The sequence below is a fragment of the Camarhynchus parvulus genome, chromosome 2 (genome assembly GCF_901933205.1).
Source record: "Camarhynchus parvulus chromosome 2, STF_HiC, whole genome shotgun sequence".
NCBI lineage: Eukaryota > Metazoa > Chordata > Aves > Passeriformes > Thraupidae > Camarhynchus > Camarhynchus parvulus.
Window position 1 is genome coordinate 99,889,905 of NC_044572.1, and position 17,012 is coordinate 99,906,916.

General features: G+C 38.5%; 1 protein-coding gene across 4 annotated transcripts in view; it reads left to right on the top strand.

Moving 5' to 3' along the window:
- PIEZO2 (piezo type mechanosensitive ion channel component 2) overlaps positions 1-17,012 on the top strand; it is a 286,587-nt gene that overhangs the window by 169,804 nt on the left and 99,771 nt on the right. For all 4 annotated transcript variants that reach the window (XM_030967574.1, XM_030967591.1, XM_030967583.1 and 1 more), the window contains exons 7-8: positions 1,043-1,256; positions 16,716-16,884. In XM_030967574.1, the coding sequence (XP_030823434.1) occupies positions 1,043-1,256; positions 16,716-16,884 (383 nt within the window). The remainder of the gene's footprint in view (positions 1-1,042; positions 1,257-16,715; positions 16,885-17,012) is intronic.

The window sequence follows — 17,012 nt, forward strand, 5'->3', positions numbered from 1 at the left end:
GGCATATAACTGTGGATTTCAGTCCTTACAATGCCTGGACTCAGCTCAGCTCAGGACCATCCCTGGGAGTGCTGCTCCCAAAAGACATCTCAAACCAGCACCTGGTGAGGGGCAGGGCCAGCAGGCACACTGGAGCTGTGGGGCACCAGGAGCCTGCAGGTCTGTCCTGAGGAAGGTGACTCCTAGACATTTACTAGTTAAAAAGCCTAAAAATAAATTTAGGCAGGGACTCCTGCTAGCTCCAGCACTGTTGCTTCAGAGAATCCACTGGGCTGCTGTGTTGGCTGCAAGCTCTTACATCATTTTCTCATAGAAGTAGCCACTCTTAGACATGAATATCTTCCCTGCTTCCTAACTTATTTTTGCAGGCTCCCAGCAGAGCACTGAGTCCCCTTCACCAGCTGGACATTTTCTGAAGTGGCATACTCAGCTACATGTGCTGAAACAAAAACAATATACATGTGTGTGACAGCAGAGTCTTTGTCATATGTAAATTACACATTTCTAGGAGTTAACAATTTCTTTTAAATCAAACATTTACTGATTATTCTGTAGATTTGATGTAAAGCTTTTCATTTCAATATATGAATCAGGGTCTGTTTTGTTCAACTATGTCAAGGTAATTCAATATCTGTATGAGAAGGCTTTTTACTGTTCATCCATCATGCCACTTTAGCACCTTGTACTCAAAAGTCATACACTGGTGGTCTCAGGCAGTATTAGCTGCCCTTGCAGCCATTCCACGGTTTTTCTCCATGCTTTATGAAACATCTTTACATAGAAAAAAATTCCATCTCAGAGGAAAGCCTGGAGAATGATTGTGTTCTAAGTGCTGAGATATGGCATAAGTGAATTGAACAAATAAAATAAAACAAAGATCCTTCTAGTCTCAAAGTTAATAGCAATCTTTAGAGCTAATTGTAATAATTACCAGAAAACTAATGGGATCAAATTTTTTTATATACATCTTGTCAAATTTAATTTTTAACAAATGCTGGTATTTTCTGTACTTCTCCAACACTCTGTGTTTTTATTTTTACAGGTATGATGGTGCCATCTTTGACCTCAGCTGTGTATTTCTTTGTGTTCTTGGGCCTGTGCACATGGTGGTCCTGTTGCCAAGCATTTGATCCGCTGATATTCAGCTGTCTGTGTGTATTAATGGCTATATTCAGTGCGGGACACTTGATTGGACTTTATCTGTACCAGCTACAGTTCTTTCAGGAGGTTGTTCCACCAAAAGATTTCTATGCCAGGTGAGAAAAATTCCTTTCCTGTTTAACTGTGGGCGTGTGATGCAATGCTCTGTTTGTCACATGTTGGTGCAAATGATCTTCTACATAATGCTTTAACAAATTTTACACATACCTTCTTGTTCAGTGGTGGAAGAGTCAAATATTTTCAGATGGAATGTTATTGAATGATAGTGTGGAAAGTCCAGACTGGGTAATTGCAGGCAGAGAACTGGAGCAGGTTAGGAGGGGAAGGTTACTTTTGGTTATTTTTGCTCAGAGTGTTCCTCAGATGTGAGTGTGAATGATTGGGCTAATGCAGGAAATAAAGGGAATTGATGGCAACATTGATAGAAGGGCAAGCGTACAATTGCGCGATTGGTTTTTTGTACAAGAAAATAAATTCTCTGGTGTCTAATGGCATAGTGCCTTAACTGGAGCAAAATGCTTTTGTGGTGCCACTCTTGTGTGCAGAGGCTGAGGGCTGCTGGGGTCCTTCATGTGCTGTGCATATTAGGCTGATAATATAAAAATTCTCTCTGGTCACATAGCATCACATAGAACATGCTGATCTTCATACCAACAGCTACTTACCTTAAGTAAAAAAGCAGCATTTCTAGTTACTTCTGCAGTAAATATTGACTGGTTGTGATTTCACTGACCCTTTAATTTTCTACACGCTGTAGTCTAAAATAAGATGAAGTAATGGATGTATTTTGCTCATTACTATTTTTTTTTCTGGTGGAGTATGATGACAAATTTGCTTTTATGGTATGTATTTTGAATGCTGTAGTAATCCTTATATTAAGCTAAATGTGAACATTAACTTTATTTCTAGTAAACCGATTGTACTTTTTATTATAAGCTGAAGATAAAAGGAAATTAGAGGTACTGTGGAGAATAAATTAATTATTTATCTCTCAATACACTATTAAAAGCAGTAAAATTGAGCTATCTAGCTACAGTAGCTGTTACTTTAGTACTTATTTTGACATTCTATTTAGTATAGGTTAATAGATGTGTGTTTTGTGATGTTGTAACTGGTGACTTGTGGAGTCTGATTGGGAGGGCATAACATTGCCTGAAAAATGAGGAAAATCTGCTTAGTTTAGGTTCTTTTATGCCACCTAGAGGTCGAGATAGGAGAATGGATGATTTCTAATACCAAGAAGCTGAAATGCTCTCAACTTCCATAAACCTTTTATATTACTTCCTCCATGTATTAATAAAATAAAAAGAGAATGGCTTAAAAATTCTCAACCATTTGGATTTGAGGATATCTACTCACAGTTTTTAGCAACAGACAGCAATAACATTTTCTCAAGAAGAAGTATTTGCTTCATACAATTTAGCTGCAATATGTGAAACTTTGTTCCTATGCATAATTTGTGAAGTCCCTTTTTTCTCTTTAATATTTTTCTGTTAATTTTAAATTTTTTTTCAATTAGTTTACTTTAAGATAATTGTTTTGGGACAATTATCAAGACATTGATAATGTAGTAATTTCTTTAGTAATTTCTTTGATTGTAAATAATGTGATTCTTTGTTTTATGACAAAATTTTGTCAGTACAAATATGGCACTTTAACTTAGTCATTAATTTTTGAAATTAAAAAATCAAGGCACAAGAAAGTTGTGTCTGCCTTGGTGTAGAAAAGAAAATCACCTTCAGAGTTTAGGTTAAAAAAATGTACCAGCATTGGATTTCAGAGTACGTACTGACATTTTTGTAGACAGGAAAAAATGATGTTTCCTTCCTGCAGACTTTCTCTTGAACTGGTACTGTTGAATACTCTGCCTTTTACACATGCAATCATGTGAGGGATTGAACTGATGTAACAAATTATGTGGGAAATTATGTTTGAATATACACAACAACCTACACACAACTTACACACAATGGCAGCAGAAGGAGCAGTATTCCTTGTTTCTTTATTTCCAGCTCTTCCTATTTTGGATCTACTTTGATCTGCTTTCAGGGAGGTGTCTTTGAAGAGCATCAAGGCAGGTGTTATCAGAGCTTGGAAGTGAAAACCTTAGTGTGAGAAAAGACCATGGGTGATTTTTAATGATCGAGTCGGGCTGATACATAAACAGTGGCTAAAGGAGGAAAAATGAGAGACATGTATCAGAATGCTGCAGGAAAAATATTTTAGCATTTTGCATCCTAGAAGAAAATACTATTTTATGTATAATCTTGGTTTGAAGATATGCTAAATATGCTGAGTTCCCATTAATACTAGTACATGACTTCCATAGGCAAACTATATGCCAAGAAAAGAATTTGATTCCCCGAATTCTTTCTACAAGAAGGACATTGAGGTGCTGGAGAATGCCCAGGGAAGGGCAACAAAACTGATGAAAGGTCTGGAGCTGAAGTCTTATGAGGAATATCTGAGGGAACTGGAATTGTTCTGGAGAAGAGAAGGCTCAGAGGTGACCTTGTTGCTCTCTAAAAGCAAGTTGTAGTGGGGTGGGGGTTGGTCTCTTCTCCTGAGTAAAAAGTATCAGGAAAAGAGGAAATGGCCTCAAGTGGCACCAGGAGAGGTTTAGATTGGGTATTAGGAGAACTTCCTGCTCTAGAAGAATTGTCTGCCATTGGAAGAGTCTTCTCAGGAAAGGGGTTGAGTCACCATCCCTGGAGATACTTGGAAGATCTGTAAACATGGGCACTTAGGGACATGGTTTAGTGATGGATTTGGCAGTGTTTGTTTAATGGTTGGACTCGATGATCTTAGAGGTCTTTTCCAACCTAAATTATTCTGTGATTCCATATGAAAGAAGGACTTTTATTTCTCTGTAAATTTTTGAGGGCCCAATCCCCAGAATAAGCTCTCCTGAATTTCAAGGGCAGATGTGAAAAGTGCTCCTGTTGGGCTGCTGGTGGACATTTTTTTTTTCTCAGTAGAATGTAAGTCTGGTGTTTTAAAAAGCTCCTTTCTGGATTTGAGTTCTCAAGTTTACAAGAAATGTACAAGTGGTTTCTCTGATCAATAAAAAATGTGTTTTTTCTGAATAGTAATGCATTCAGCTTGTCAGATTATCGATTGATTTCAGACTAAATAAAGTTAAACTACACCCAAACAAACCAGAAAATTCTCAGGTTAACAGTATTATTCAGCTAAGACTTGCATCATCCTTCAGCTGTTCCTTCCTTTCAAGAACGCTTCAACTCAAAATTCACCATTTTGTGATTGTAAGAAGTGACTGAATTATGTCACCGGAGGAAAGCAGTTTTCTTGGGAGGGATAGCCTGACATCTGGCGAATTTACATGTTTTGCCCTGAAATCTCGTGGAGATTGTGCAAACAAAGTTCTTCACCCCCCAAAATAGGATATTGTAATAACATAGCCCTAAGTACTTGCCAGAATGATATTACTGGACATGGAGGTATTGCTGTCCTGGAAGTTTCACATCTGCTGCTGTGGCTGTCTGGATCTGTGATGTGCAGGTAGAAGTGTCATAAACACAAACATGCTGAAATGCCATGGAGTGAGCACTGGGATCTGCAGATTGAAAGATGCCCAGTGTACTGAAAAGTCTGAATATAGCTGGTGTATCAGGGGTAGGCACGCTGCCAGCAAATCAATATTGCAAATTGATGCAACCTCTCAAATATTGCAATATGCAAATATTGCAAAGATGGGAAAAAATAGCAAGAAGTATCAATTTAAAGCAAAATTCAGACAGTATCATGTTTCTACAATAAAATTATTTTCACCCAAGTTAGTAAAAACAAGTCAATGAACTAAAATTACTTTAGAAATTAGGTACACAGTATCACAGCCTGAAAAAATACACAGTAATATGTTCACCATTTTTCAGATTGCTGCCTTCTTTCTTCCTGATATTGTTTATTTTGGCAAAAGAGTATAATTCTGGGGAAATGATAAGGCCTTGCCAACATGAAGAAATAGGATCAGTCCAGTGGTATAAGGTTTGTCCTGAGTCAGTAGAGTTATTGCTGTCCAAAACTGTGCTTATAAGCATATTAATTTAAAGATCCAGCAATCCAATGTAAATTAAAAGCTATGTGCTTTCCTATAGTTTAGGTCTGTCTTGCTTGTAGTTTTCAGGCAAGTAATGTTCCAAATAGTTTAAATACAACTGGTTTCATTTATAGAAGGCATCTCTCTTACAAAATGAAGTAAACCTAGGAGTCCAGGTAGTGTCATCCACTTCACAGTGGTACCTTATTTCACAGCTTCTTAAGTGAATGGGGATTTGGAATTACACAACGGATTGCTTTGCTGCAGTGAGATGGAAAGTCTAGTCTAAGGAGTTTTGTTCAAGAGGAAATTTTAATCTGAAAGATCTCTATAAATCTATTTAAGCAGGACTTTTAAAATAGGTTTTACAGTGACTAATAATAAGCCTACTTAAATTACTCTTTTACTTTTGGAGAAAAGATATCGGCTACAGATGGTAGATTTAGGATATTCAGTTTGTTTTCAGATTAATCTGAGCAGAGTCCCATCCAAAATTCTTCCTTTGGACTTCCCTGGAAGCTTGACACAGATTTGGATTTTGTAGTCCAGATACTCTGTTCAACCAGGGTTATAAATGCTTAAGCACTGTCTCAAAAATGTTCCTGGAGTTGTCAGATCAGGGTCAGATCAGATCCAGCTGTAATATTTTTCCTAAGTTAGACACTAACCTTGCAAATAAAATCTCATTAGGAGAGCAGATATTGCCAACATAGTGAGATGTAGCTGATTGATTACCTCTGCAGGGCAAGGCACTGATCTCCTGCTCTGCTGCTGCTTTTGTAGCTCCACTGGAGCCAAGAGCTGGGCAGCATGTTTCACCTGAGCTGCAGCCGCTGCTAATCCTTGCTGCAGACCCTCTGGCACCTGGGATCAGAGGTGGCTCACCTCTGAGAGGCAGAATTTTCTTAACCTTGTAGGAAACTGAGGTTTTTGGGGTTGCCTTTTGACTTGGTCACAAGCTACTGTTTGAAAAGATGGGGTATTTAAAGCTCATTTATGTATGCTATACTGAGCTGCCCTTTGGCTGCAGTAGCTTTCATGCCTTCTGCCTGGTATTTTTAGGTGCTTCTGACCATGGTACTGCAGTAGCACTGCCAGGACAGAGGCCAGACCCTTGGATACTTGCCATGTAAAGGCACTGCACTGCACTTGTCTGTTTCCATCATCCTCTATCAGCAAAAGGACACTTTGCAGTTGCAGAAATTGCTCCAAAACATACCAGGCCAGCCATCATGTTGATGATTACCATGACCAGATTTGATTAGAGAGCCACAATTTCTCTCGAGGGAGAGATGTTAGGTATTTAACCTTATTCTTACAGAAATTTGCAGCAGAGTTTCATACTAGCTCTATAATGTACCACTTTTTAGGGTTTAATTCTACTTAGAATGTTTTAGCTTTCTCAGAACTTCAGCTTCTTTATATTTAAAAAAATCTTTTGGAAAGGAAGTGAGTGATTCTGTTAATAGCTTAGAAATGCAAGTTCACTCTCCTGTGGACAACAGACAATAATCATCCTTGCTATTATCATCTCTTTCTAAACTATGAGGTGGCCTTATTTGGGCTCCCTTTATCATGAAAGGTTGGATGAGGAAAAGGCAAGAGAGAAAATAGTAAGCAGCAATTTTCCTGGAGATCAGTCCTTCCTGTCCCCATGGCATAGCTGTCAGCACTCACCATCACCACCCTGCTGCATCAAGTGCCAAATCTAGCCTTGGAATAAGCAGGCACAACTTAATTTATGGTACTGACATTGCACCCCAGGTGATTTACACCTCTCTGTCTTCCACTGGGTTTGAAAGGGGTGTAAACTGAGACATGTACTAAGACCTTTTAAAAACAATTGTTTTCTGCATGTGGGACAGACTGGTTTCCCAGTTGTGTTCTGCTGCAGTGGTGAGCCTGCCACTGGTGAGACCCCTGGCAGCCTGGTGGGGCTGGCCCTGGTCACGGCAGGTTCTCATTAGTGGGAAGAGGAGAACCTTAGCACTCCCAACAATGACCACACTGCATTTGAAAATTGAGTGTAAGCTGCAAACATAAAAATCAGCCATTGTCGTGTGACATAATGTTGGTGAACTGCCTCTTCTTCAATGTTTCCTGAATCCAGATAGCTGTGTGTTGCACAGAGGCTGCTCTTCCTTGGATGCACTGAACTACTGAGGTGAGAGGGACAGAAGGAAGTGACAAAGATTTTAAAGCTGCTGATATTCTGTGATAGACTTGCCTGCTGATTCTGATTCACCTGAATTGGTCATGCGGTCGGTCTGATGATGTAGCCATGCCACTTTTGCACACTCTCAGGCAGCTTTGACTCTTCTGTGAGCAGCGCACCTCCCTGCTAGCAGAAGCTCTGCTCATGGGTAGGGCGAGACAGAGACAGATCACTCCACTCCCCCATACACACCATGGGCTTGCAAGTGGCCAGTCCCAGCACTGACACTTGAACAGACTCTTGGCCCCTCACAGCCTCTCCTGGGTGGACAGGAAAAGGTTGACTGCAAAAAAGTGACCCCTTAATTTTCTCTTCGTGTTTTCTGGAAAACACGGATCTGCATTTTATGATCATTGTTCAAGTGCTTGAAAACAAGGACAGAAAAGAGACAAAAAACCCTCTCCTCCTACCAGGTTTGTATTCCTATTATTCTGTGGTGTTAGGAGATGTGGATGGTAATTAGCAAACTTCTCTTGGATTTACAAACTTGTTTTCTTGAGGTCTGCTCAAGAACAATGACCTTTATACTCTGGCATCAGCAGAAATTGTGATGAAGAATATTTAACACTGTGTTTTCAGCTCGGTGTGTCAACACTGACAAATGAATCATCCCACATTCCTTGGAGGTAAAAAGTGCAGTCCCGAGTAACATGAGTCGAGCACACACAGGGGAGTTAGTCCTTGTCCATCAGTTTACATCAGTCTACATCAGTTTCTCTAAACACTCACAGAGTGGAAGTGCTTAATCTCTTGTTTATGCTCATTTAGCTGAAGTTTGGAACTTGCTGATAAAAGCTGAGCCAATCATGTTCAATTTATAACCAATTTAAAATCAGCTGTTATACCACTTTCGTTTTGAAACTGGGCAATTTCCAAACATTTCCTGGGCATTATTGTTCATTATCCCATTATCTTCTTTTCCATATCCTGCTATTTTACTTTCTTTTTATGTTTAAAGCCAAATGGGAATCATAGCTTTTATTTCTGCCTTAGTGCACTTGCTGCTAAAAAGGAATATTTTCTTTGCTCATACTTTCTACTGCAGAACCTCTTGATGGAGGTATCCATCACTCTTGTGGTTTTTTTCAACCTGTTTCACTGCCAGCTGAGTAAGTGGAAAATCTCTTTATCCTCTGCATGCATCACTGAACCTAGCAGGCTGCCCCAATGTGACTGAAAAGTATCATCACTCCTTTTTCAGAGGTGGAAAAATTCCCTAACAGAGAAGTTAGATGAATCACATAACCCTCCCAAGATAGCCAGAACTTGGAATAAAGCACAAAGCCTTTGGCTGCTGTCTGAATCCTAGATCACAGACCAAGTTGCCTCAAAGTTAAAATAGTATGAAGCTACACTTTAAAACAATTTCTGTTCTTCTGTACATGTCACTCTAAGTGGTAGCAGTAAAGCTCTTAGGCAGTTGCATGGTTAATTGTTGTACCAGGTCATTTGCATGCTCTGGTCAGCACCACCCCACTGAATGCTGATGCTCACTGGGGTTACCTGAGCACTGTCTCTTCCTCCTAAATGGCTCCTGCTGAAGTTTTACCTGAGTTCTTCTGTTCTTCACCCAGCACCTGAGCTTAGGACAACAAGGCTGTCTGTGGTCTGCACTACTGGTTGAGTTTTAGGAGCAGACTCTCCCCCCTTCTGCCTGTGAGAGACTTTCTGAGGTGGGGCTGTTGGCTCCTTTCCTTTCAGCAGCTCAGCTAATTCACTTTGAAAAAACAATAGCCTCAGTCACTGATTTGCACAGAAAGCCTTTGATAACCATGTCATTGTTAAGCTGTGCCATTTTGGAGCTGTGCCTTCTCTTCTGTGCTCGAGCGTCCAAGTTCACCCTCTCACAGGGCCTTTGTGTCCATGGATGTTTCTGAACATGCCTTTGGCTTTCCCATGCTTTCCACATGACTCCTTAGCATCCTGGGCCTGTTTTCTCATTACTTTCACCTCTGAGTAGAAAGTCCAAATGAGCATTAAATATTTTTAATTTTTTCCATGCAGCTTGGGTGTTGTCCATACTCAGCTGGTGCTGTTCAGTATTAGTTGGTTTTCATGTGCCTTATGGTCACAGGGAATATGTGTGTACATGAGGAAGATGAGCAACTGGGAAATCACTGGTGTCAACCAGCCTTCTCTGCTGGGGTGACTGTTCTCTCTCATCCTCTCATCCTGGCAAGGCTGCCTCACTCCTGCAACCTCCATCCTTCAGCTACAAACCCTGAGTTGCCCCTAGTTCATAGCTGAAACTATTTGGAAAAAAACCCCCAAAACTCCAAAACCCTGCTGCATTTTAAATATTTTGATTTTAGTGACAAAAAAAAAACCAAACTATTTGCCTGATTTTATTTGAGAACAAACTCTATTCGCCTAACTTAAATATTAGCCAGGCTGCTGCTATCAAAGCAATGACAGTGCTGGCCCATCATGTTGATGGAGTCACTCTAGCTAAGGTATCAGGCAGGAGTCCTAAAGCAATTTCTCCTGCACGTTTATTCCCACTTCACCACCTTCTTGCTATCCTGTCTGGCAGTCCTCCCTGTGCCAGATGCTCAGATGTCTGATTGGAATGAAAAGCTATTGGAATCGCTGCTTCAGTGCATTTCTTCATCAGATGAGAGCCTCTGGAATCCCAGCAGAGGCTCCCAAAGACTACAGCAACATGCTGCTTTTCTAGCTCGCTGATGCACTGAAAGGAGCAAGGTCAATATTGATGCTCACTAGAAACTCAGAGCAAAGTTGAGCTGTGTCATGGATAATGGGAAGATTTGGTAATGCAGAGAAGAAATCCTCATTTAAGGCTTTTGAAGATGGATTTTGTCTCAGCAAACAAGGGATTAATAGACCCACACCCATTTTTGGTGATAACAGTGGTCAATGACCTAATTATTGCTTCTAAAGCAATGAAAGCTTTTTGTAATAGGGAGTCAGTACAAAGCTAAATTATTGGAAGAAATGTGATGTAGAGCTCACAAGTCTTTATGTTTAAACTTAAATTCCCCTTAGGGAAGCTGTTTTATTTCAGACATGTGAAGTATTTTAATTTCTGAAGTTTGGTCACTTTTAATAGATGCCCATTTCTTAATAGCTTCCAATCGCACAGTCTTAGAGAAAATGTGGTTATCTGGTTACTTCAAAACAAAAAACAGTCTATAGAGTAGATACTATTTACCATCTTAGTTTAAAGTTGTTAATGAACTTGAAAGCAAAGTGATTCTGTTGCAACTGATCGTATGGTCCTTTTTTTCTCCTTGAATTAAGATTTGTGTTGTGTTTACAGGTTTTGCAAGCTTTTATGTAACTCACCACCCTTAAAGATCTCTTTTCTCTACAGCTTCCTGATTAATGGCTCATAATTTCTCTCTGTCCTCATTATATAGATTATATTAGCACACAAGTTTTAAACTACTCACTTTTTCATGAGGTTTCTCATGCAATAGATGTGCATTTGAAATTAGTTTTCCTTTAAAAGAAAAGTCACTGATGTTCAGAAGAAGGTGGGAGATACACAAGGGCTGGTTTTGTCATTGCCAGAAAAGCTTTGATCCAAGAGAAGCTATGGAAACCAAAAACCAAAACTTGGTAGAAAAAAAAAGGACATAAGACATCTGCTAAAGAGCTATAGAAATTTGATGACATTAAAACAAAAGTTAGAACGATCTACTTACCTACCAAGTCTGCATTCACTATGTGTATGCCTGTATTACAGCGTTGGGATAGCAACATGCTGAAGAAAAACAATCCCAGTCTTAGTGTACATTTACAGATAATACAAAAAAATGTTTTGAACTGTTAAGCTAAAATTTATCATAATGCTCCTCAACCCAAAAAGTCAGCTTTTTGTATGGTCATTAATATGGCATAGTTCCATCTAGCCAGTTCGGAATTATCCAAGTCTGAACCAAAGCAGGGTCTAGGGCTTTTTAGAACTAAAAATACTTGCAATGCTCTTTAAAGCTTGTATCACTCCAATATGGATACATTTCCTGACTTTAGTCCAGCTGTGAACTGAGATTTGTATCTCCCTACACAGTTGTCCTGCTGAGCTGAAGGGGAGGCATGAAGGATCGACTCCTTCTCTGTGGAATTTTATAACATGATGTGGAAAGACAAATGCCAACTTTTCCATTCATTCTTTTTTTTTTCCCTTTAAAAAGCCATGTGAAACCAAATGCCTTCTGCTCTCTTTAACCCTAATTCTTTGGGATGCCTAATGCATTTCAGCCAACTTTTCCACCTCTTTCCTCCCAGTGTTCTGCTATTTCTGTAAAAATGTGGTGTCAGTTCAGTGTACCCTGGAGCAGTAGCCCCAGTATGGTCTGAATTCCCAGCCAATAGCCTGGGGAGTAATGACCTTTTGGAAGGCCAGGATGGGTCTGAAGGTACCACAGAGCTGGCTGAGTGTTTTCCAACGGCATGTGTTGCTTTAGGCACATAGCCCAAAGAGGAGGAGTGGAGTGGCTCATAGCATTCTCTTGGAAGAGGCATTATGGACATGAGTTTATGAATCTTAACTTCTGTGTAGCTTTCTCATCCAAGTACAGAAAACTCAACAGGATGGTTTGTGTATGAAAAGGGAACTCCTGACCTTTAGGAGGATTGTGTAGGAATTATGTTTTTCAGTCCTTTTTGCCCCAGAAAAATAATATTAATTATTTATTAAGAAAAAATTATTTATTAAGAAAAAAATAACCACCACCACTTTCTCCAAATATACTATTTTTTGCCTATTTTTACAGAATTTGTTGCTCTCTTTCCTCCCTTATTCTGCCCTCCCTTATTCTCCTCTTCTTTGCTTACTCTACTCTTCTTCCCTTTTCTTCTCTCATTTGGTCACTTTTAGCATCTCAGTTTTAGGGCTCAGCTATTCAAATGTCAGTCTCGATATTTCATTCTCCTACCCCTGACTTGCAGACACCACTCTCATCTCCTTTCATGTGAGGAGAGTGAAATAAATATGCAGTAGAAGATATCCAGATGAAATAAATATTCAGACAGTTCCTAAAATCCAACACAAATTCAGAAGTTCTACAAGGATGGATCGCGCAAATCCAGCCCAGCACACTAAAATGTTCTGATGCCGTTGCTGGGAATAACCATGCAATAGGTACTGGCCTAAAAAAAAGAAAAAAAATGGAAAAAAAGCATCCTATAATATTAAATGCTAAATCAGAAAATGCAGCTCCTAGAGCAGTTTGATGCAGACATTTTCTTCAAGCTGTAATCTTCATGCAAACTCATAAATTATATAGAAAAAATTGCCCCCTCCTCTGTTGTGTTGTGGAAAGTACTGTGAGCACGAGTGCACAGAGTTGTAGGAAGATGCAGCAACTGGAAATCTCATCTAGACAAAACTATTACAGAAGCTAAAACTCATGAAAAGGAATAAGAGACAGTAGACGATTTTCTATCAATTGAAGTCAAGATTGGATGCCGTTCTAGGCTATAAACTCTTATTCAACCACAAGATTGTTGTTCAATAGAAGAATTGGGTGTCCTATATTGTGCAGGAAGTCAGAATTATTACTTCCTTTCCTGGACTTGAAAGTTACAAGGCAAATGCTTGCCTGAAGTCAACTCCTAAAACATGAGCACATGCAGGATCTGAACTTACAAATATGTTAAAAAAAAAAAATTCCAAATAACTTTAGTGAATATAAAATTCACAGATCTAACAGACATGTAATGACTGCTTTGGTAATTCTGTATATGAAACATATTTTTGTTTACATAGCTATTTTTTGTTCATATGTAGTACCGTGAGTAATTATGCCATTTCTTATAATATATTAATGCAATAAGTAATTGCATGAAATAGAAGTTTTAGCAATGTCGAGTTTTAGTAACTTTGACAGTTCCTTAGGGGAAATTACTGTGGGTGCAACAGGAATTTGTTTTTCTGTTTTCAAGTGAAATTGAAATTTGTCTTCTGAATTTTAATGTTAGACTAATGTAGAAAGTGGGAATTTTGTATGGTCACAGTTTACAGCTTTGTCAGGAAGTCATGAAAGATGAAAGTACATCTGCTAGAAGGATGATTTACAGATTCAATAGGAATCTTTTCCAAGAAAACAAGCTTATAGAATGTTAACTGGACAAAAAGATGCCACCTTTATTTTAAGAACTGTTTTTCACTTTGCAATCTCAGGGCATTTCTCAGTCAGACATTAAAGTTCCTCTTGGCCTTTTATAATTTCTATAACTTTTTCCAAATTATTTCTGCTATGCATTTTTCAGAATACCAGTGAGGACTTTGAAAAACCCAGCTTTAGTTCCTTGCAAGAGTAGAAATGCTAATCTATTCACATCTTGCAAACCTCCATTTTATATGACATTGCATGCAGTCTTTTGGAAACCCAAATATATCCATTAATAAGCAAGTCTCTCGTTATTTGTTTTGTTTATATCCTGTATCCAGGCACACAAGTACTTGACTTGTTTGGTAGTGGGTTTCTCCCACTCAAGACTCATTCTGAGCTTACTGATGGCAAACATGTATGTTGGGTAAGATGAAGTCACACCAAGATCAGAGTTGGACTCAGACACAGCTGGTTGGGATCAATACTGAATGTAAAGAGATCTTTGCAGAATGAAATATGCAGAACTGAATAATGCCCTAATTTGTATTGCTTATACATTTTATGGCAGCCATCCCTGAGTAATCAGAAGCTTTGTGTAAGGGAAGATGACTCTATTCTTCTGAAAAATGTTCTGCACCAGCAGTCCTCTTTGAGGATAATGATGAAGTATAAATATTGAGTGAGTAGCAACTTGTAGCATTATTGGAGGCCAGAACAGCCAGAATGAGCATTCCCAAGAAAACAGTGAATTTTGAATGTGATAAACAGAGAAGGTTGTGTGGAGTACATTGTGACTAACAAGTCTCAAAGCCCAAGGAGAAATCAGAAATGAGGAGCAGTTCCTCTACATCCATGTTTTATGAGACAAAGCAAAATACATTGAATAAATTTAAGTTAAATACATTAAAATTCATTGCTGGCCATGTGGCAACTTAGAGGGAAAAGATGTGCTGTAACTTATTAATATTTGCTGAATGCAGGACCAGGAGGGAGCAGAATTAAGTCCAATAAGGTACAAATTATTTGGAGCCAGCAAATGAAGCTAAGAGAATGAGAATATAACTGAAACATAATAAAATTTCCTAGCTACTAGGATTATGTGGAATGTTTTCTTTTCAGTGGAGATAAAAGTAAAACATAAGTTGATCTGGCTTTCTAGCTATAGTATATTATAAAACATACTACAGGAATGGAATATGTGATATGAAGGTCATGTCTGCTTGGCAGAAGGTTCTGAAAGCCATCAGGAACTTTCCCTCATTTCTGTAGGAAATGCTCATCACTAACTGTCAATGGAAAGACTTTGCATTTCAGTAAGAATTGGATTTCACTCTGATTCTGATGCTTATGAGACAGAAATAGGGTGAATCATACTGTGCTTGCATAGAAAAGCTTAAAACAAACCAAAGATGGAGAACTGTGTTGTGAAACAGAGGTAAAAGATCAAACTAACAGGAGCTCAGCAACTGATAGGAACTCAGCAACCCTGATCATTGATGAGCAAAAATGACAAGTCAGTGGGAGAGAGGAAAGCGGACAAACAAGATGTTCCTGTATGCTGATAGAAATATGAACAGAATACAATCCAGTGTGAATTTCACCCAGATGGAGCCAAACTGTAACATCAACTCCAAATGTTCTTGGATGCTGTGGAAGTTTGTGTCTGAGTCAGCTCCAAGCACAGCTCATTCAGCTCATTTAAATTACAGCAATTTACTTTGTATGCAGGATTTGTTAAATGGTTTTTTTCCCCAACCTCGTATCCACCCAACAGCTCTGAAAGGTCTTAAAGTTTATATCTTTGGCCTCTGTTGACAATCAGAATGAGAAGTGAGTGCTGATAGATTGGTTAATAAAATGCTATGGAGCTTTCCTTCTGTGAGTCAATGTTATTATGCCTATGCAGCAAATCCCCAGTAAAGAACAGGTATACTATTTGCACTTTGCAGCATCCAAAGGCAGATTTCAGGCAGCACATCTCTGTTGAATATTGTACTCACTCTTTGTATTAATTCAGCTTTTGTTGATGGATCTTACTAGGTTAAGGAAGAACTAAGCTTTTAGACACTCTTAAAAATTAAATCCCCCAGCAGGAATTCTTGCATGTTTTGGTTTTGGGTTTGTTTTTTTTTAATTAATGTGTTTGGTTTACCTTTTCAGAGGAACAATAGCTTGGGATTTATTGTTCTACCAATAAGATCTTAATTGTCTCTTAGACCTTGTTTTGGTAAAAAATGAAAACTCTCACTGACATTATGGTATAAAAAGCTTTTGTCAATAGACAAAATGTTTGTAATGAGTACTGACACATGCTACTGGTAGTTCATGCCCTAATTGTGGAACTCTGTGAGCTATTTTATAATGAAAGAGCCAGATTAATTATTGTTTCCTATTAGTTTTGTTTCAGTATTCAACACATCTACTTGGCATCCAACGTCTTGTATTAAATTGAAAATGTTGGGAATTTTTTTTAATACTAAGTTGGTTTTTTGCAATATTGTGTAATTCCAGTTTTTCCAGAAACATCAAATATCTCATGTCATTGATAATAATACTTCTAATTAATTTTTCTTCTTTTTCTTCCCTCAATTATTTGGTTATCTGAAACAATAACCTTTTTGAATATTTTCATTTTTTATTCACAAAAGCTATGAGTTCAGTAGAGCCCTGTATGTTTCTAAACATTGGCATTACCAGATAACAATTTATTAATATTATTAGCTTTTTAAAAGAAAAGACCAGTAAACTGTTCAGTGTGCCAAGAAGATATACTTTACAGCTGTGTCCTGGCAGGGTGACTGAAATGGTGTTACACGTCAGTTTACTAAATCTCTCTGAAATGTCATGTTGCTGTGATTTGCCAAGTGGACTTGCAGCCAGATTTTCTCTTCCCACTTTCTGTAGCTCTGGATCTATGGGGAGCAGATTATTGCAAGTTTTCTCATTGGACATAGTAGATGTAATGTTATTATACTCCCATTTTTCATGTTGAAAAGTAATTGTAAAAACCCACTTCTTTTTACTAAATATGTGGAATGAAAATACGCTCTGCATTTTAGATGTGATGGCAGGTGCTATTTTTGAACAGAGCAGTTGGTATTAGACATATGCAAAAGTTGCCCTCTGAAATATTTTTAAACATTTTTAAGATTTGGTGTTTATTATCTAATGTTGCTGCTTTGTTTTTTTATGTTCACAGGTTGTTTGGTGTCACTTCTCTTACTCAGACAAACTGCTCAAGCACTTGGATGATCATCAAAAACCAAAAGTTACATTGGTATCACCACGCTAACCCAATCTTACTGCTGGTGATGTACTACACCCTCGCGACTCTCATTCGTCTCTGGCTGCAAGAGCCCATTGAAAGGGTAACTTCCTTCTCTCTTCCCATGACTGATGACTGGGAGACTGGCCAGGGCAGATGCTCACTAACAGAGGTGCAAAATTTTAGGAAAATTAAGGGAAATGGACAGCAAGTGCAAGGTGGTACTTTGAA